This window comes from Capricornis sumatraensis, chromosome 6, assembly GCF_032405125.1.
Source record: "Capricornis sumatraensis isolate serow.1 chromosome 6, serow.2, whole genome shotgun sequence".
In the NCBI taxonomy this organism is placed as follows: domain Eukaryota; kingdom Metazoa; phylum Chordata; class Mammalia; order Artiodactyla; family Bovidae; genus Capricornis; species Capricornis sumatraensis.
Window position 1 is genome coordinate 93093054 of NC_091074.1, and position 20860 is coordinate 93113913.

At 33.9% G+C, this 20860-nt stretch overlaps 2 protein-coding genes across 3 annotated transcripts in view; one reads left to right on the forward strand and one right to left on the reverse strand.

The window, feature by feature from the left end:
• Positions 1-20860, forward strand: part of CENPP (centromere protein P) — a 233033-nt gene that overhangs the window by 68462 nt on the left and 143711 nt on the right. Inside the window, exon 5 of the mRNA XM_068973744.1 lies at positions 423-519. Coding sequence (XP_068829845.1) covers positions 423-519 — 97 coding nt within the window. The remainder of the gene's footprint in view (positions 1-422; positions 520-20860) is intronic.
• On the reverse strand, positions 3376-19691 carry OGN (osteoglycin). Of its 2 annotated transcripts, none has more exons than XM_068974149.1 (7): positions 19608-19691; positions 18353-18879; positions 16853-16949; positions 9983-10141; positions 8012-8214; positions 5640-5735; positions 3376-4796 (listed from the first exon to the last, which is right to left on the reverse strand). In XM_068974149.1, the coding sequence occupies exons 2-7, from the start codon at positions 18524-18526 to the stop codon at positions 4680-4682; spliced, it is 846 nt and encodes a 281-aa protein (XP_068830250.1). In that variant the 5' UTR covers positions 18527-18879; positions 19608-19691; the 3' UTR covers positions 3376-4679. The 2 variants fall into 2 exon arrangements, with proteins under 2 accessions (XP_068830250.1, XP_068830249.1); XM_068974148.1 differs by having other exon boundaries at positions 3376-4821.

Genomic DNA, 20860 nt, shown 5'->3' on the forward strand with positions numbered 1-20860 from the left:
TATAGTTCTTCCGTGTATCCTTGCCACCTCTTCTTAATCTCTTCTTCTTCTGTTAGGTTCTTACCATTTCTGTCCTTTTTTGTGCCCGTCCTTGCATGAAATAATGACTAGGAACTAGTAACTAAGATCAGATATATTCTTTACTATACCACAGATCATCAAATGAGGTATCAAGGAGGATGTGCCATTTGTGTGATAGCTTGAAAGATGGGTAGAATTTAAATATTTAAAAATGGAGAAAAGTGAATTCCAGTCTGAGAAATCACACAGGGGGACATACTCAGAAATGCAGAGTTTGGTATATAGAAATATATCAAGCAAGTAGTGTCAGGTCTGTAAAAAGCAATAATAAGATAAAGCCAGATTGGGGGGGGGGTTCCTTTAATGATATTTATTAATCATAGAACCTTTTATTTCTACAGAGTAGAAGAAAAAAGAGATCTGCTTATGTTTTTCCAAAGCCTACGCTTCTTTGTGGAGTGGTGTGACTATCGTAAGCGCACATTTAAACATTTCAAGGTAGAGTCTAAAACCTTTCAATTTAAACATATATGGAAAGTGAAGCTGATGTCAATTTGGGGATTTAAGATAACATTGTTATAGTTTTCAAACAATAGAAAATATTTTTATTGGCTTCTGGAATTTGCATTTATTTGCAATAAATAGAGGAGGAATGCTTCTGTACAAGTCAGTGAACCATTTTCATTGAAAGAAAAATAATTACAATCATATTTATTTTATAATATACATTTTGAAAAATTAATCTGTCAAGGATACTTGAAGTAAAATGCCAAATGCTAGTAAAGAATATAAGCATAGAAGCCTTATAATGTCATAATGTAATCTTTACATCCTGAATCACTCTCTGAATTTAAGCTTCTTACTTATTATTTCACATTTAACTATTGAGGTCTGATTCTTATAAAGTAATGCTTTTTAGGTCTGATGCAGATACATTCAAAGATATTTTTAAAACTCCCTGTTTTTGTTTCTCATGGCTAGAATTATGTTTGGCTATGTTGTAATCCTCTGACTCATGCTTAGTTGGATAGGATCAAATTATTGACAGCAGGGATTCACACAGAAATCAGTTCTGAAAGAGTTCACATGAATAATATGGCAAGGTTCAGGCTTCCTCAAAATCCTGAGTCATGACTTTTGTCGTGACTATTGTTTTTATGACTGGTGCTAACACTTGTTTATTTTGGGTTCCTTTTTTAAATCTTAGTCATCATCATTTGCATTTTATTTGGTTGAGCTAATCTGTCAGGCACAGAATTTTCTTTAGAATGAAGCATGCCGGTATCTGTAGTGTGCTGTGGTCCCTTGAGGAGTTCTCAGGATTATGTTTACTTGCAGGTGCCCTTGAACAAGAACAGTTAAATAGCTCTTCTTCAGAATTGGTAAAATAGAGTAATGATTGAGGAGCATGCTGGCAGTTATAATAAATCATATCATATGGCCATTTACTTATACATTAGGATGAGTTGTGGGAAATGTGAGCACTAGTTCCATTTTTAAGCTGATTTTCCTCAATGTGTTTTTAAGGCAAGTGTAGAAGTATAATTGGTGTGCTTTTCCTGTAGCAGATAAAGTGCTTATTTGAGCTGGTCTTTGCTGGTGACAAAGTCGTTAGAATGGAAAGAAACAGTCACATGGTTGTGCAGTCATCACCAGTGTTTACAGAATGTTTTATTCATCCCAAACTGAAAACCTTGTCCCCATTAAACACTTAATTTGTCATTCTTCTGTTGCCCAGCTTCTGGGAACCATCATTCTATTTTCCATTTCTGTGAATTTGACTATGGATCTTGTTCAAGCAGAATCATAAAATTTGTTCTTTTTGCCAGATTATTTCACTTAACATACTGTCCTCAAGATTTATTTATATTGTACCATGTGTCAAAATTTCATTCCTTTTAACCCTGGATACTATTCTGTTATATGTACTTACCAAATTTTGTTTATTCATTCAGCTTTTAATAGACACTTAATTGTTTTCACCTTTTGGCTATTGTGAATAGTCCTTCTCAAGTCATTGGTGTACAAATATCTATGCAAGTCTCAATTTTAATTCTTTTAAGTATACATACCTATAAGTGGAATTGCTGGATTGTATGGTAATTCTTTCTTTCGGCTTGTACCACTTTACATCCCCAACAGCAGGGCATGAGGCGTCCAGTTTCTTCACATTTGCCAACATTCCTTATTTTCTGGGTTTTTGTTTTGTTTTTTGTAGCCAAACTGTTGGATGTGACTTAATATCTCTTTCTGGCTTTGATTTGCATTTCCTTCCCTAATGATTAGTGACCTTGAGTATCTTTTCATGTGCTAATTGTCCATTTGTATTTCTTCTTTGGAGCAATGCCTATTCAAATGCTTTGTCCCTTTTTGCATCAGGATTTTTGTTGTTGAGTTGTAGATATTTTTTATATATTTACCTCATCAAATATGATTGGCACATATTTTCTTCCATTCACTGAATTGTCTTTTCATTTTCTTGATAGTGTTCTTTGATGTATACAAATTTTTAATTTTGAAGTCCAATTTAGCTGTTTTCTTTTTTATCCTGTGCTTTTGGTATCATATCCAGGAAATTGTTGCCAAATTCAGAATCATACAGAATTTTCTCCTTATCTTTAGTAGGAGTTTTATAGATTAGCTCTTAAGTTTAGGTATTTAATTCAGTTTGAGTTAATTTTTGTGTATGTTGTAAGCCTGCAGTCCAACTTCATTCTTATACACGTGAATATATCCAGTTTTCCTAGCACCACTTGTTGAAGAGACTGTCTTTTCCTAACTGAGTGGTCTTGATGCCTTTTTCAAAAATCGTTTGATTGTACATGCAAAGTTTTGTTTCTGGTCTCACGATTCTTTTCCATTGATCTATATGTCTGTCCTTATGCCAGTATCACACTTTTAATTACTGTAGCTTTGTAGTTACATTTTGAAATGAGAAAGTGTAGAATCCTCCAGTCTTGTTCTTTCTTTCAAATTTCTTTTGACTATTTGGAATCCCTTGAGATTCCATATGAATTTTGGTGGGTTTTCCCAGTTCTTGAAAATATTACATTGAGATTTTGATAAGGATTGTTTTGAATCTATAAATTGTTTTGGATAGTGTTGACATACTAACTTTTCCATCTTTCATTCATGAACACAAGCTGTCCTTCTATTTATGCATATCTTCTTTAGTTTCTTTCAGGAATGTTTATAGGGTAAAATATTTAAAATTTTAATCCTCTGTTTCTTTCATTATCAGTGTCAAAAATAAAGCATTATCTATTTAAGATAATGGAAATGAGCATATTTTTTACTTTTATTACTTTATTATGAAATGAAAAAACACCAATAATATTTGTTCTGGAAATAGGATAGAGACCAACTTGATTCTAATTTATAATTGATGTTGGAAACAATGTTGGTAATTTTTATATACACACTTCAAACTTTTATTTCTAAAGCAGTGATAATTTTATATGCAACCACAAAAAAGTGTGGAAGCTAAGAATTTTGAATGGGGTTTGGACAAGAGGAAAGTAATTTCAGGAATTTCAGTCTGGCAGCAGTGCCATTATAAATCATCACTATTAGATTAGAGATTAATTCTTATCTTTAAACATATCAGTTAATCATGGATCTTTAGAAAATGTTGCTGAGATGCTTTCTTATGAATATGTGGCCTATTTTCATGAACATGAATATATCTGGGTGGTTGGGAAGGTGGTGTGCAATAGTAATGCCACAGAATTTGCTTTGTGTTCATATCTTATATTTGGATAAATTTATTGATAAGATTCATTCCTATAGTATAAAAAATATTTTGCAGGTATATCATAACTGAAAGACTTTACAGTGGAGAACTTTATGGTTATATTCTGAGAAACAGAGTGGACTTTCAGTTTTTTTAATAAGCATACTGATTTTGATGTGCTTAGCTTCCTAAAATGTTTTGTGGTAGACTTAGAATCTTGATTATTTAGAGTAAATAAATTTTTATACTACTTAACTAAAGCTTTTAATTGTGTAACCACAAAACAGAATAATTGAGCATTACTATATTAGCTGCTTGTTAAGAGAGTAAAATTATGCTTTATTTGGAAAGTTTTGCTTAGGTATAAGACTATACCCTATTTCTCAGGCTAAGTAAAAATATAGTAGCTGCCTTAAAAGAAAGAAAACAGAGTTCCTACTTCATAATGAATAATGTATAAATCATAAAAGAAAGAAAAGTGAGAGATCCTTAGAAATATTCAGCTTTCCAAAGTCTTTGGAACATATGCCTTAAAAGCTTTAGGGATCAAGTGGAAGCCAGGAAAGACAGTGGAAAGTTTCTTGGACTTATCTTTTAACTTTGTAACACTTCTTAATTTGGGGTATTTATATAAAAACATACCCCTACTCTATTACGAACTACAGGGATTTTGTAATTCTGTTCAAATATTTTCACATTTCTGTTTTGAACTTAGAGATTCAATCTTACTTTTTACTTGTTGTTATATATAAGACTATTTTTTAACATCCTGCTTAAAGCATAAGTTCCTTCAATAGTCAGATACAAAATTAATATTAAATATTTATGCTCCTTTAAACATTGTTGAGACAGATTATAAGTATGTGTGTACTTTAGCTATGCTGCATTGATGGTGGTTAAATGTATGACCCTACAGGCAATCTTTTTAAGCAGATAAAACTGTTGGGATGTTTTCCCAGGATGATGGGGTTGCCCTCCAAGCGTATCTCTTCAATGCGGTCCCGAATATAACTGGTGTCATTAGCCTTGCAGAATGTATCATCTGTAATTGAAGTTATGTTGTTAAACTGGAAAACAAAAGGGAAAAATTGTTCATAAACTCCAAATCATTCTTTTGTATGCTGTGTAATGAGGTCTGGCAGAATATTTTATCTGTCGATAAAAAGTGATTTTTTAAAATACTCTACATACTGTATATCCATCTTCATGGTGATAAAAAACCCAGTCTGAGCAATCTGAGCCTCCCTTTTTAAAGTCTACAGTATTACTTTGAAGGAACAGACTACTTGCTTTTTCTAAGAATAAAACTCATGTATGTAACAAATTTCTGAGTACAAATAAGATTATACTAGCTGGAAAATGTATCCTGTTGTAGAGTGTCAACTCAAAATGGGTACTGTGTCCTTGAATGTACTTTAAAAAAGTAAAAAGGACAAATAAGAATTCTTGTGATGGTGAAAGACCACTTTTAGTTTCTTTTTATTCCCTCTTCACTTTTCTATTACCTTTGATCTTGGACAATAAAGTCAGCTGGGAAGTCTCCAAAAGCAAGTGTTTACTGCTATTTGGAGAAAGAAACATAAACCACAGGTCTTAGTGTCCCCTAACTTCAAGTCCACATGTCAGATTAACTAGAAGATGCCAGGTACACACCTGGAGACAAGCCATTCTATAAGAGCAGACCTCATACCTGGTGTTACTACTGATCCTTTGGTTTTGCTCTGAATAGAATTGTGGTTTCTGGGCAAGAGAGAGCATTTGACTAAATATTAATTATTTTGATGGGCAACATTTACATATAAGGAAGTGAATTTCCTAATGAATTGTAAGATTGACCCATAGTAATTTGAATTAAAGTCTGATACTATGAAAGGAGCAATCATACCTGAAGATGAATTACACGCAGACTTTCTGGTAAATTAAGAGGCACAGATTCCAAAGCATTGTGATCCAAGTAGAGGAAGGAGAGGTTATTCAGTTTCTGTAAAAGAAAGGTGCTTTTGCTTGAGTTGACACCTGAGATCAGTGCATTTCTTCACGATTCAAGATATATACACATATATATAAGTATGCATATGTATAAATACATAGATATAGACATGTACCAATACTATTAATTATTGGTATGGTAGTTTTTGATTTGGTGGGATTTTTTGTTTGTTGTTTTGGTTTTACAAGTAGTGTATTTCGGTCCTTTACAAAGGGCAGTAGAACCCTAATGCATCCCCATGTCTGTCTACTCATCTCACATCTGAATATCCAGTCATAGCCAACCTCAGCCCTCATTTCAATTTGTGGGGCTCTTTAAATTTGTCTTTGGAATAGGTGATGATGTTAATGCTTATGCAGGGTTGTATTTGGATCCTGGTACTTCTATAACCCCTCTTGAACCTCCAGAATTTTCCATTTCAGCTCCACTAACTTGTAGTAGAATGAATATTCCTAAGAGATGTGTGTGCTTGTTAGTAAGATATCTTCCAAACCAATGTATTAAATACATGGCTGGGTATGGTGTTTTTTTACCCTCCTAAGGGGTCTACATTAGATTACTCTTCATAAATCAATAACCCATTATTGTGTATAATTCTGTAGTTTCAAGATACAGTTTCCCCTAACAGTAATGTTTTACCTTACTTTTTATATACATCCTGTGACAGAATTTGGATTCTTTTTTTTTTTTTGGATTATTTTGTTGTTATTTTAATCCTTTCTTAAGCATCCTACGTGTATGCTTGGTCACTCAGTCATGTCCAATTCTGTGTGACCCATGGAACCCACCAGGCTCCTCTGTCCATGGGATTTTCCGGCAAGAATACTGAAGTGAGTTGCCATTTCTTATACCAGGAGATCTTCCTGAACCAGGGATCCAACCCAAGTCTCCTGCTTTGGCGGGTAGATTCTTTACCACTGTGCCACCTAGGAAGCCCTGTTAAGTATCCTATGATCCATTATATAAGAATCAAATTCCTGTCTTCCCCAGTGGACCTCTTTACATGGATCAGAGTGACTTGATTTTACCAGCAGCTTTTGCAGCCTTGGGCATTAAGCAAAACTGGAAAATAACTGACTTTATCATTCTGATGCCAGTTTGTCATGAATCCCTTCTGTAATCCATGTGTAAAATATTCAAATACTTCTTTTGTAAATGTTGACCAGCTCCTGTAGGTCTTTAACAAATTGTGTATCTTCAAATTGCAAGCATTTTGTTTGTTTGTTTTTAAAGTAAGTCCAGTTTCTGAAAGTCCCCTAAGAATCCTTAACTTCTGAGGAACTGTTAGGAATTGTCAAAAGGAGCTACAATCCTGTATTTTGAGCAAGGTCTTCTGTTGCTAACCAGTAGCATGATTATCTCAGCCTTTTATCTGGGGCTTCTTCCAGGACTGGGAATGAGTACCTCAGATCTATGGAAGTCCTGGGCTGAGGTGATTACTTCTCTGTAGACTGCATTTTGAGACAACCTGGCTACCTAAATCAAAGTAAATCACCTTCCCCTTTTCCTGAGCATTTATTTTCTTGAATGACTAAATTAAGAAATATATTTAATTTTTACTACATACAGAATTTTGTATTAGGTGCCATCATGGAATTCAAAAGAATATCTCCCTACAGAATTCTATTGTCTAATACTTTTAAGTATTAAAAATAAAATTCAGTCTTTAGAGCATGATTTTTCTGGTGTTTATGAATTACTAATACTGTAGGGAAGAAAAAACACAGGAAAACTCCCATTTTGAGGTTTTGGAGACTCTTGGTACCATGAGTCTTTGTCTATGAAAGAAAGTGAAAATGAAGTCACTCAGTCGTGTCCGACTCTTTGCAACCCCATGGACTGTAGCCCACCAGGCTCCTCCGTCCATGGGATTCTCCAGGCAAGAATACTGGAGTGGGGTGCCATTTCCTTCTCCAGGGGAATCTTCCCAACCCAGGGATCAAACCTGGGTCTCCCGCATTGCAGGCAGACGCTTTAACCTCTGAACTACCAGGGAAGCCCGTCTTTGTCTGTATAAATAAATATTTGCTGTGTGAACAAAGGAAAGAGATGTGACACCAGGTAGTCCCATGAAACAAAGTAAAGTTATTTTAAGTGAGGTATACAGACATAAGCTAGACTTGAATAAGCCTAATAATATCACTATTTATTATGTAATAGTTTTAAAACAAAATTCTAGGCTATAGTTTCTTCTTCTTTTATCATGTTATTATTGGCTGTATAACAATGATGCTATATTGTGCTCAGTCATAGGATAAAATACTTACTTTGAATGTATTTGCTTTGATTCCTCTACTCTTGATTTTGTTATATTTTGCATTAAATAAAGTAAGCTTGGGAGGGAGAACTGGAAGCTTCAGTAGTTGATTTTCAGCTAGTGTAAGTTCTTCTAACAGAGAAAGTTTTGAAAAAGTACCATCTTCTATGTCTTCAATCAAATTTCCCGTAAAATCGAGTCGTCTTAAGTTAGCTTGAAGGAAAAATATACAAACAATACATAAAAAATTTTTTTTAAATACATGAAGTTAAATTCTTAATTGCGTGGACTGAGGAAAACCATTTATTTAACAGGTAATTCAAATTTCTTTTATTTTTAGTGCTTTGCAGAACATGTACAATTAATAGCTCAGTAAGTTTTATTGAATGAATACTCAGCATATACTCAGTGCTTGACACTGATGGCGTTTCTCACTGGAGTTCTAGAATTTCAGGTTTGGAAGGGAACTCTTAGTTAATAGAGTCCTTCCATCCTTTTTTGTTTGAATTCTCAGTATGCTCAAGTAATTTGAAAGAAATTCTTTGTTGCAAATTATGGAAAGCAAGCATTATGTTTGATTGAATAGAATCATGTAAATATTTTTTAATTTCTTGCCATCCTGTTGCATTGTGATTATGGGTTTGTTTTGTTTGTATTAGTTGCTCAGTTGTGTCTGACTCTTTGCAACTCTATAAACAAACTGTAGCCCACCAGGCTCCTCTCCTCTGTCCCTGGCATCCTGTCCAGGCAAGAATACTGGAATGGGTTGCCATTCCCTTCTCCAGGGGATCTTCCTGACCCAGGGATTGAACTCAGGTCCTCCTATGTTGCAGGCAGATACTTTACCATCTTAGCCACCAGGGAAGCCCCTGTGATTGTGGGTATGTTATCTTAATCTCTTCACGCCTTATTGCTTAAAAACAACAAAGGCAAAAATGTTCCCTTATTTGTTAACGTGGTACATATTGAGAGAGAAATTCAAGAAGTGTGTGTATGTATGCATCACTTTTGTTCTGTCTAGGATGATTAGGAGATATGGTCACTTCTCACTATTTAAGGTAGTCATCTATAAAGTCGACACAAATGCTGAATTAGTGAATATGGAACCATTGCTCCTAGGCAATATACGGATTCGAGCCTTTCATCACACATTTTCATCAGCCAATCAGAAAATTTTATGTGTGTTTCTTTTTTAAAGGCATCTTATTTAGTATATATTGTTGCTACATTAGTATTAAACTCACGGCCAACAGCACTGTAACTCACTTAAATGAAGACTACTTAACATGTATTTTCTCTGGAAGGCACATCACAGCTTCTTGCAGTTAGGAACAATATACAGCACTTCAGCACTATATTTAGTGTATGTTTCAAACCGCAAAAAAGCCAAAAAATGAAAAGTGAAAAATATTGCACTAAGTAGACTGTAAACGAGGTACTTGTTTAAAGCTGAAATAAAGGACAAAACATCTTGTTCTACCTCACCTGGATGACTCACATTTTTTGCCACTGTACACATGCCTGTGACTAACCCTGAAAGTGCCAGAAGTATTTATTTTGGGGTTACAAATAAATTTTATAAAGTAGGTGAGTTTGAAAACATAAAATCCACAAATAATGAGAAACAACTGTATTCAATCAGTTGGAAACTACCAGCGACAGCATGAATTCAGTATGGTTAATCTCGTAAATGTGTAGTGGAGCCAGTGTGCATTTCTTGGTATAATTTTCTTCAGAAGCCCTCGACAAGATTGGAATATAGAAAATTTTTCTGGGATGAGTGATCCAGGACTTGGACTTGACTGCAGAAGTAGTTGCTGTGTGTGGCGCTCACAGCAACACCCTCCTGACAGGATACTTGAAATACCCCAACAGTGACTATCCTACATGTGATAGGCCACAGGTACCTAGAAACTTGTGTTTATATGAGTTAAATAACTAACATGAGTTAACACTAATATTTTATTTAAAATTAGCTTACGTATGTCTGCAAAATCTTTGGCGGTCAGCTTTTTAATTTTGTTGAATCGTGCATAAAGATAGGCTGATTCCTTTGGCAAAGGTGGTACAGCATCAATGTCAACTTCTTCACAGTATACAGAGCCACTTAAACAAACACATAGCAGGCATGTGGGCATTTCTGAATTGGGAAACAAAATCATAAAAATCAATCATTTAAAAATATCTGACCTCTAGTATTAAAATTCTTGCTATCATGAATGTTATTACTAATTTAAAAAGATACTTTACACAATTATAGATGATAACAGGAAAGATGTTATGGCCATATTAGCTAGTGATCTATATTGTATCTGGTAACTCAGCATAATTTTATTTTAAATTCTGTAATATACAATCTCTTTTATTCTCCTGTTTTGGCAATGATCATTTAATTGCTGAATTGATTGACAGTTACATTTCTTCATTTGCATATCAAAAAATCATAAAGCTGGACTTAAGGTATTATCACCTGGGGTAGTGCAAACACATTTCTAATGAGTTTGTTGTTCAGTTGCTAAGTCATGTCCTCCTCTTTGCAACTCCATGCACTGCAGCATACCAGGCTCCTGTCTCCTTCACTGTCTCCCGTAGTTTGCTCAAATTCATGTCCATTGAGTTGGTGATGCTATCTAATCATCTCATCCTCGGCCACCCCTTCTCCTTTTTTTTTCCCTGCATCAGAATCTTTTCCAGTGAGTCAATTCTTTGCATTAGGTGGCCAAAGTATTAGAGGTTCAGCCTCAGCATCAGTCCTTCCAATGAAACTAATTAGTAAAATAAACAAAGTATGAACTTGGAATCATAGAGAATTTTGAGTTTTAGCTTCGTAATAATCTCCTCCAATCTCCCTTAAACTTAGATTTAAGTAAAAGTCATTTCCAGCAACAACAACAGCAACAAAAATTTGGAGTCATTGTGGGCACTTTTAGAATCCCATTGCACCCTGTATCATTCATTGCACTTACTTGTCAGGCCTTCAGCCTGGAAGAGTTCCTTAGTATTTGTTTTTCATATCTTTTTACTGTTTTGGAAATTTTTGAATTTTTAAAAAATTTATTTTCAGGGCATTTATTTTGCAGAATGTCTTTCAACTGGGGTTTATAAAAAAGGTTCCTCATTTTTGGCAGGAATACTACAGAAATCAAGTTTCGTTCTCTGTGTCATGTATCTGTCTCATTCCTCACAGTGCTGTCTTGGGTAACTTGGTTCAGTTGGTGTCTGCCATGGTTCTCACCCTGTAAAATTACTGTTTTCTGCTTTGTAATGAGTGTGTACCTTCTAGAGAAGTTCTTTGAGATTCTAAACATCAGGTTTGTTATCAAACTTCCATGTTTTAAAACTCTAGTTTTCATCTATTGAAGAGTCTTACCTGAATCATTTACCACTGGGATAGTTGCCAAATAATAGTTTTTCTGATTCCGTCATTTCTTCTACATTTGTTAGTTCACATTCTTCCATGAGGTGGAATGTTCCCTCCTTATTTATTTTTGTCAGTGTGAACTTATGAATTCCTTATCCCATGGGTCATATGTTACTGTCATATTTATTTTGATAATCAAATTGTCCCAGATTAGTCTGGGACAACTCCTAGATGTGTTTTATCATCCCATAGCTTTTTTGTGGTTCAGTGTTATACAATAAGTTGCACATATTTAACTTGTATAATTTATAAGTTGGCTGTCCATCACCACAATCAAGATAATTAACATATCCATCACTTTCTTCATGCTCTTTGGTAATTATCTCTCCCTCACAGTAACCACTAATATCCTTTCTGTCATTATCTTAATATGTTAATATTATGAGTATATTAAGGACCAGAAACTTAATATATTATTTCTGAAACTTTTATATCAAAAGAATGCAGTATATACTCTTTTGTCTGGCTTCTTTAACTCTGCATAATTATTTTGAGGGTTATCTATTTTTGCATTATCAGTAATTCATTTCTATTTATTATTGAGTTCATTCCAATTTATTCCATTCTGTCAATAGACACAGTTTATACAGTCATCTCTTACATATATTTGGGTTGTTTCCAGTTTGCGGCTATTTCAAAGAGAGCTGCTATGAACATTAATGTATGGACTTAATGCTTTCATTTCTCTTCTATAAATACCTAAGCATAGAAGAGCTGTGTCTTATTATACATATATATTTTACTTTTTGGAAAAAGTCCTAAACTGTTTCCCAAAGTCATTGTGCCATTTTACATTCTCATTAGCAGTACATCTAAGTTCCAGTTGCTCCGCATTCTTTCCAACATTTGGTATGTGTGGTTGGACTTTTTTATTTTAGCCTTTCAAATAAGATGTGTTGTGGTATCTCGTGTTTGAATTTACATTTTCCTAATGGCTAATGTGCTGAGCATCTTTTTATATACTTATTTGCCATCCACATTTTTTTGTGTGTGGTGAAGTGTCTGCTCATGTCTTTTGCCTGTTTTAAATGGATTTTGCATTAGTTTTGAATTATATATATTATATAGATATAAGTCATTTGTCAGTTTTATGTTTTGGAGAAAATGTTTTCTCCAGTTTCTGGCTTTTTTTTTTTTTTTTTAAATTTTCTAATCAATGTCTCTTAAAGAGCAAACATTTTTTATTTTAATGAATAATAATTGATTCCCTTACAGTTCATGCTTTTATGTCATGTTTCTTCTAGGTTCTTCTCATTTTTATATAAATTTTAAACTCAGCTTGTTAATTACTTAAAGCCTGCTAGAATTTTAATTGGGACTGCATTGAATCTACAGATGAATTTGGGGAAAATTGAAATTTTAATGATACTGAGTTTTCTGGTCCTTGAATACAGTGTATCTCTATATATTTAGGTTTTTAAAAATATCTCTCAGCATTATTGTCTGGATTTCAATAAATCTTATACATCTGTCATACATTTATACATATATATTTTTTATATTTTGATTAAAAAATTAAATGTCTCTACTGTTCTTTGAGAGCTTACTTATTTTCTGGCATGCTGAGATGTCCCATACCAGTCCTTGCCCTTTCCCTGCCCCAGGTCTGAAATCAGCTATTACTTCAAGAAGTACTGGTCCATTTCAGTGGAGAATGGTATTTAGAAACCAAGATTTGGGTGTGCATGTGCTCATTGCTACTGGGATCTCATTGTTTCTAGGATCTTTCAGCAGAGGATGGGGAAATGTATTTATTTTTATTTTGCTCTCTTTTCATATATAATACAGAGAAGGAAATGGCAACCCACTCCAGTATTCTTCCCTAGAGAATCCCGTGGACAGAGGAGCCTGGTGGGCTGCTGTCCATACGGTTGCACAGAGTAGGACATGACTGAAGTGACTTAGCATGCATGCATGCATGGGGGAAGGAAATGGCGACCCACTCCAGTATTCTTGCCTGGAGAATCCCAGGGACAGAGGAGCCTGGTGGGCTGCCATCTATGGGGTCGCACAGAGTCAGACACGACTGAAGCAACTTAGCAGCAGCATATATAATACATACATACACACGTATATGTCTTTATACATGGACATACTACACATGTACACACATGTAAACATATATAATATACATGTACTGTATGCTCATATAAAAACATAAACATACCATATGCATATATATACATATATACTCATACAGGGAAGCAAACATGTCTATGTCTTTTTCTGTATATCTGTATACAGACCAGAAGTTGATGCTGATACCTTTCATTCCAGTCCATTCCACTTCATCTCCATAGTGTTCCTTCTAGCCTTCCCCCTTACCATATCTTTTAATACCCTTCTCTGATTATGAGAAACCTGACTCTCCTGATCCACTTTATATTTACTTTACTCAATCCTAGAACACACGTTAAGTAGTTTCATTATTGTTAACCTAAAGCACTATGGAAAACAAACCTACTCATTGGAATTTTAGTATTTGTCTACTGAAAGTATACATTGAAATGCTGAGTTACTTCAGTTAGATTTCCCTTCCTGTAATGTGTTATGTTATTCATTTGAAATGCAATTAAGTTTGTATTTTTCTGTTTGTCAGTTTGGGTTCTTTTTATATTATCTTTGTTGATTTTATTTATGAATGTACTATATTTATTTGCTTATGTGAATATAGTATTGTTCTAAAATCAAATATGCACAGAAGGTGTGCTCAGAGAAGTTCTGCCACCTTTTCGCTGTACCCGTAGTTCCCGTCCCCTCCTTCCACCCCTAGTCCATCTGTAACCCATAGGTAACTAGTCTCAGCTTAATTGCCCTTCTTGAATTTCTTTCACACAAGTGTATCTTCTCTTATATCCCTTTCATTTTTAGAAGAGACAGCATACTGTAGATACTCTTTTGCACTTTGATTTTCTTCACATAATCTCTTCTAGAAATCAATCCATATTCATTATAGAAATCTTCCTCATTCATTTTTGCCACTGCATAAGAGCCTGGTAGGCTGCAGTCCATGGGGTCGCTAAGAATCAGGCACGACTGAGCGACTTCACTTTCACTTTTCACTTTCATGCATTGGAGAAGGAAATGGCAACCCACTCCAGTGTTCTTGCCTGGAGAATCCCAGGGACGGGGGAGCCTGGTGAGCTGCCGTCTATGGGGTCGCACAGAGTCGGACACGACTGAAGTGACTTAGCAGCAGCAGCAGTATTCCCTAGGTAGATGTACCATACTTTATTCAACCACTCTTCAATTTATGAATAATTAGATTGTTTCCAATATTTTGCTGTTGCAAGCAATCCTTCAGAGATTTTGCATATGTATTTTCTTACTTTTGAAGATATATCTTTAGGATAAATTCCTAGAGGTCAATTGCTATGTCACAAAGTAAATGCATATTAGGTTTCATCAGATATTACCAAATTCCTCTCCGTTCTACCAATTTGCATTACTGTCAGCAACATATGTCAGTGTCTGATACCCCACAGGTTTTACCAGTAGAATATATTAATATATTGTCACACTTTTGTCAGATAGGTTAAAAATTTTTATCTCAATTTAAATTTACATGTGAGATTGAACACCTTTTATGTGTTTAAGGGTCATTTTAATGTCATTTTGTGAATTGTCTGTTCAAACCTTTTGCCCATTTTACCCATGGATTTTTTTTTTATCAGTTTCTTTTTCCTGGATTTTCACTTGTTCTTTATAAATTAGAGATATTAACTCTTTACAGTGGTGTATATTGAAAGTATTTTTCTCAATTTTAAGTTGTCTTCGGCTTCATTTATGATGATTTTTGCCATGCAAATGTTTTTCATTTATGGAGTTAAACTTATTGGTCTTTTCTATTATCATCTCTGGATTTTGAGACATCCCACAGTCAAGTTATCTTCTACTATTTAAATGGTTTCACTTTTTACATTTAGACCCTAATTTATTTGAAGTTTATTTTTCTATCCAAGAGGGATATAATTGTATCCCTTTTCAAGGTTGTCCCAGACTCAGTTTTTAAAAATATCATCTTTGGAATTTCCCTGGTGGTCCAATGGTTAAGAATCCATCTGCCAATGCAAGGGACATGGGTTCGATCCCTGGTCTGGGATGATGCTGCATGGCACAGAGCAACTAAGCTCCTGAGCCACAGCTACTGAGCCCACATGCTACACCTGTCGAAGCCTGAGCACCTAGAGCCTGTGTACCTCAGCAAAGGGTAGCCCCATCTGCAACTGGAGAAAACTCACAGACAGCGATGGAGACCCAGAGCAGCCATGCATAGATGGGTAAATATTTTTAAAAATAAAAACATCATCTTTGCTTCAGTGATTAAAGAGGCTCCCTTTGTTATTTACTAAATTTCTATATGTATTTCTTTCTGTCTGTGGACATTCATTCATGCACCAGTATTATACTTATTTTAAGTATGGAGGCTTTAAAGTATGTTCTGATAGGTGATTTCATGCAGATCTGATCTTCTATCTGAACTTGAGGATCAACCTTACCCAACTGTTTAAAAAAGTTTATTGTTACAGATTTAGGGAGAACTACCATCTTTGTAATGTTAAATCATCCTATCCAAAAGCAAGAAATGTCTTTTAATTTCTTCCGGTCTATTTTCACTATGATGCTTTTCAAATTTCTTGAGATATATTTTCTGTTTTGTTTCATTTTAATTTTATTGTAGCACTATAGAAATTAGTGTGTTTTTTTTTATATTGTCACAAAATGATGGTCTGTGAGAGAGCAATAATAAACCAAATAGAAACTAATAAGTAGTACTTTGTAATTTGTTATTTTATGTTTGCTATTATTTTAATTGAAATGTACATTATAATTACTTATGTATATAACCACCTCTCCTGTGAATTTCTTAAAAGCAAAAATAATATTTTATTTACTTTATCCTCAGACTACATGTGAAAGTGAAAGTGAAAGTCACTCAGTTGTGTCCAGCTTTTTGCGACCCCATGGACTATACAATCCATGGAATCCTCCAGGCCAGAATACTGGACTGGGTAGCCATTCCCTTCTCCAGGGGATCTTCCCAACCCAGGGATTGAACCCAGGTCTCCTACATTGCAGGCAGATTCTTTACCAGCTGAGCCACCAGCGATTTGCAACTAATTGGAATTTAACAAGTATTTCTTGAATTTATTTTATATAGATAGAAGCACACACTTTATAGAGGTTAAACCTAAACTGAACTTTGGTTATTCTTGAATGTTCCTGTTCCATGTTTTTCACTCATAATGTGGAATGGCAAATGGTGAAAATTCACAATATATCTGTTTGACTTTATCGTTGGAGATAAAATTCTACTGTTTGGATTTACTGTATCCTGATGCAATTTTGAACAATAACAAATAAAGTTCCATTGTAAGCTACTTTTTAAAGCTCTTTTTAAAAATAGGATAATAGAGTATTCATACTTACCATCATTTTCTTTCTTGGGGGGTAATTGCGTTATACTCTCATCTTTTTGTAATTGAAAACTTTTCTCATCGGGTACTATTATCATAGTTTCTTTTTCCTATTGGAAAAATAAATGTTTATTTACAATTTGGTAATTTTGGTATTATTTACAATTTGGACTGTAAAACTGAGGGATTACAGACAGCATTCTTCCATAAATGTTCTGGTTGAACAGTCCCTCCACTCTCCATTTGTCTATTAAGTGCTGTTGAATTCTGTTCCACTTGACAAATATTTTGGTCCCTGTTTTCATATTTAGAGAGACTCCTAAAGCAATGTAAAGAGAAGCAGAGAACTTTTTTACTTACTACTTTTTAGGGACCAGGAGATTTTGAAAGTATTCTGTAAACAGATTGATAAGATTGAAATCAGCCATGTGAGCCAACAGCTTGTTATAATAGGCCTTTTTTTTTTTTCTAAGCACCTGGGAAGCATGACTATATATACATGTATTTTCAATATATACATATATGATAATAATAATACTAGCATATTAGCCAACTTCATTGAAAGAAATTGTAGTATTAACATTTGCTCATCTGTACTGAAAGAAAAGAATCTATTATAACTGTTCACTCTTAAAATACTTATCATCTTATTTATAGTAAGAACTTTTGAAGGAATCAACATTGTTAAGTATTTGGCTGCATCTCTCATTTTCCATTTTGCGTGTGTGTGTGAGAGACGCATACAGACACACTGTAGGCAGGCAACAGATCCTTATGCGTTGTATTAACTTTTTCTTTGTCCAGTGTTCATTTCTGTGTTCCAGTAAAACCACAAGTAATTACTTAGTCCCGGTACAAGCAGAATATGAAAAATGTGATAGGAAAGTCATCTCTGTAGACAATGACAGTGACAGTTACTTGGTAAAATGATAGAGCCTAAATTGTTGAAATTGATTGAAAATCATGCTCCATATTAGTAGTTTTAATTTTTTGATACTGTGTAGTTGACATAACGTGAATTATTATGAAATCCTGTAGATACGAAATAAGCAGTACTCTTCTATTTATGTACTTGAACTACTTCTTCCTAAAATAATAAACCTTAAGCTGGTAATCCATCTTTATTTCTCCTAATACACATTTCTCCTATTTTATTTTAATATGCAAATAAATGACACTATGTATCATGACTTAAATGTAAATCTCTGCTGATAAGAGATCATCTTTAAATTGAATTTTCCTTAAATTTTATATTTCAAATTTTAGTTTTCCTTAAATTTTATGTTTTGGTTGTTACAGATACTATTTGGTTATCACACAGTCTATTTATTAATTTGGGAAACATGCATACTTTAAAAATATAATTTAGGGACAGTTATTTTGAATTGTTTTGAATCATCTCAAGTGCTTTTCCTTTCTTCTTACCTTATCAGACACATTCAGAAAAAAACAAAAACATGCATTTAAATGGGTGACTATTTTAGAAATTAAATTTAGAGTAGAAATAAAATACCTTAGTACTTTTTCCATCCAGGTATTTATCCTCATAATCTTGGCTAAAAAAGGTTTCTTCAAGATTATCTGTTCCATAATCATAGATAATGCGTGAATCCTGCTGAGATGGTGGTGCTGGCTTTATCAGAGGCACAAACAGGAACAGGAGAAGTGTAGATTGCAGAGTCTTCATTTTAATAGAAATTAAGGTGACTGAAAACTAATAAGCTAGTGGCCTGCTGACTGTGGGACAATACTCTCTTTTTCCCTGGAAATAAAAATGCAGACCATCGAAGCAATATTTAAAAGCTTAGAGGACTTTTTGGCAGGGTATACGCAGCAGGGGCCAGCGAACAGTATTTAACCCTTTGTGATCTTTAATTAGATGCTAAAAGTTTTTATGTATCAGTGATATTCTGAAAAATAGTTTCAGAAATTGGTTTTAGTTCTTTTTCTATCAAAAATCCAAGCAATGTTGATAATTTCAGTTTTTTAATAATTAGGTACCTTGAACAAAGGTATGCAATTGAAGTCTTCTTAGAATACCTGTAATATAAACAGTTAAAATGAAGACCCATGATCCTGTCTCATGTGAGTTAAAAATATCATATTTCAGCTTTGCTACTTTATAAGAACTCCTGATTTGTATTGGTATGAGCAGAAACAAGTTCCAGGAACAGTTTTAAAACTTTAAATTTAACATTATGAAAAATGGTCATTAACACTTACTTTTAGGTGATACAGAATATTGAAAAAGCCATAATTTCAAATTCCTCAGGTTTATAATTTCCATAGATACCATTTTTAGTTAATAGCATTTCTTTAAAATTTAAGGTATGAAAAATGCAAAAATAGTATTGCAGACTAGAAAAATAATAGAACTTTAATCAGATTTCAAAGGAATGAAATGGGAAAGATTCTATAAGGCTCACCACAGGATTTTATCTGGTGGTACACATTTTCTACTTTTTCTTAAGTAACTTCAGACAGAATCACTCAGAATTGCTAGTGCTGCATTTTAGATACTAGTTTGTCAAAAAAGTCAGTGGTTGAAATTAAGCATAACATGGTTTTGTGACTTTTGCAGCACGCTGTTCTTGCCTGTATGGACATTCAAGTTATGCGGTGATATACTTAAGTGCTTGTTAAAAAATAATTGTCCGAGGTAACTGAGACTTAAAAAGATTAAAGATTGCCTTTATATTTACTAAGATTGTTAGATGTCACATTTTTAACAAACAATATTTAAAATAATATGTGAGAAAAGAGCCTACCGTTGTAGCTGTTTTGAAGTTTTTTGTGGTTTTCCTCAATAGATGGTCATGGCTTGCATTAGCCCCAAGTGGGAGGGTGAATGAGAAAAGCTGTGGAGTGATTTCAAACTGTTGAATAGAATTTCAGGGCCCAACAGCTTTAAAAGCAGTTTCCATGTGGTAGAGATCTTTGCCAACATTCTTTCTGCAGGGTGAAATGTAGTGTGTTGTACTAGAGAACTAAAATATTTGTAACTGCTGTACTCAGATTGCTTCCACTGATTATCATAAACTTATGTTATCTTTTACCTTGTGTAATAAATACTCATAGCACAAATTATTTTTTAGTTTAGTCATTTGAGGCCCACTTCCCCCTTTATTTTGTTATATGTAACAAAAACTCAACTGTCAGAATCAGCTTTTTAAATATAAATGTTACAATTTGGGGTTTGATTGTAAAATATGTTTTTGTTTGCTGAATGAAGAAAATAGTATTAATTACCTTAATATTATTTTTTTAGGTTGAAATGGTATTTAGATAACTATGTGAACATCTTTAAAGATTAATTTTATCACTGGTATTTTAGCAATCAAAGTAACCTTTCTTTCTCCTCTCAGCTGAAATTTCAGTAAGTGTGGATATGAATATTTTGTAAAAAAAAATGGAAAGTGAAAGAATTCTGGTTAGTTTTCTTTTCTATTCAAAACTGGCTTTGGAGTTTTTTGAGTTAAAGCTTAAATAAACCAAGACATGAATACTTACATTTTTACTTGAATGTAAATGTTTAAATTTAGTTGTGATATTCTCTGATTTGGGTTGATTTTTTTACTTTAAATTCTTTGAAAATATCAATTTTATGACTTTAAAGTCTTTGGAAATATCTAATAATGAAATAACAGATAGTGGTTTGTTTTCTGTTGTGTGGCAGGTTTAATGGGATGTTGAGAAGTGAACTGAATAGATGTTGAATAGATTTAGAGAATCTTAGAGGTTCATAGTTTACTATGGTATACACAGTTTTGTACTTTGTACTACAGAAAATTATTTTGTGGATTATAACTTTTTTTTCCTTGAAAAAGTATGACCAGTGTGTATAGTTTTATTGGCATTCATTCATTTGTTGTTATCATTCAGTCCCCAGTCATGTCTGACTCTCTGCAACCCCATGGACTGCACCACACCAGGCCTCCCTATCCCTTACCATCTTCTGAAGTTTGCCCAAGTTCATGTCCATTGCATCGGTGATACCATCCAGCCATCTCTTCCTCTGATG

Bases quoted from the DNA above. Each gene is read 5' to 3' on its own strand.
- OGN (XM_068974148.1), bottom strand. From the start codon at position 18,526: ATGAAGACTCTGCAATCTACACTTCTCCTGTTCCTGTTTGTGCCTCTG. The intron at 16,950-18,352 runs GTATTTTATTTC...TTTTTCCAATAG, and splicing joins TGGATGGAAAAAGTACTAAG to GAAAAAGAAACTATGATAAT. The intron at 5,736-8,011 runs GTAAGTATTTTA...TTTCTTTTACAG, and splicing joins TCAAAGCAAATACATTCAAA to AAACTGAATAACCTCTCCTT.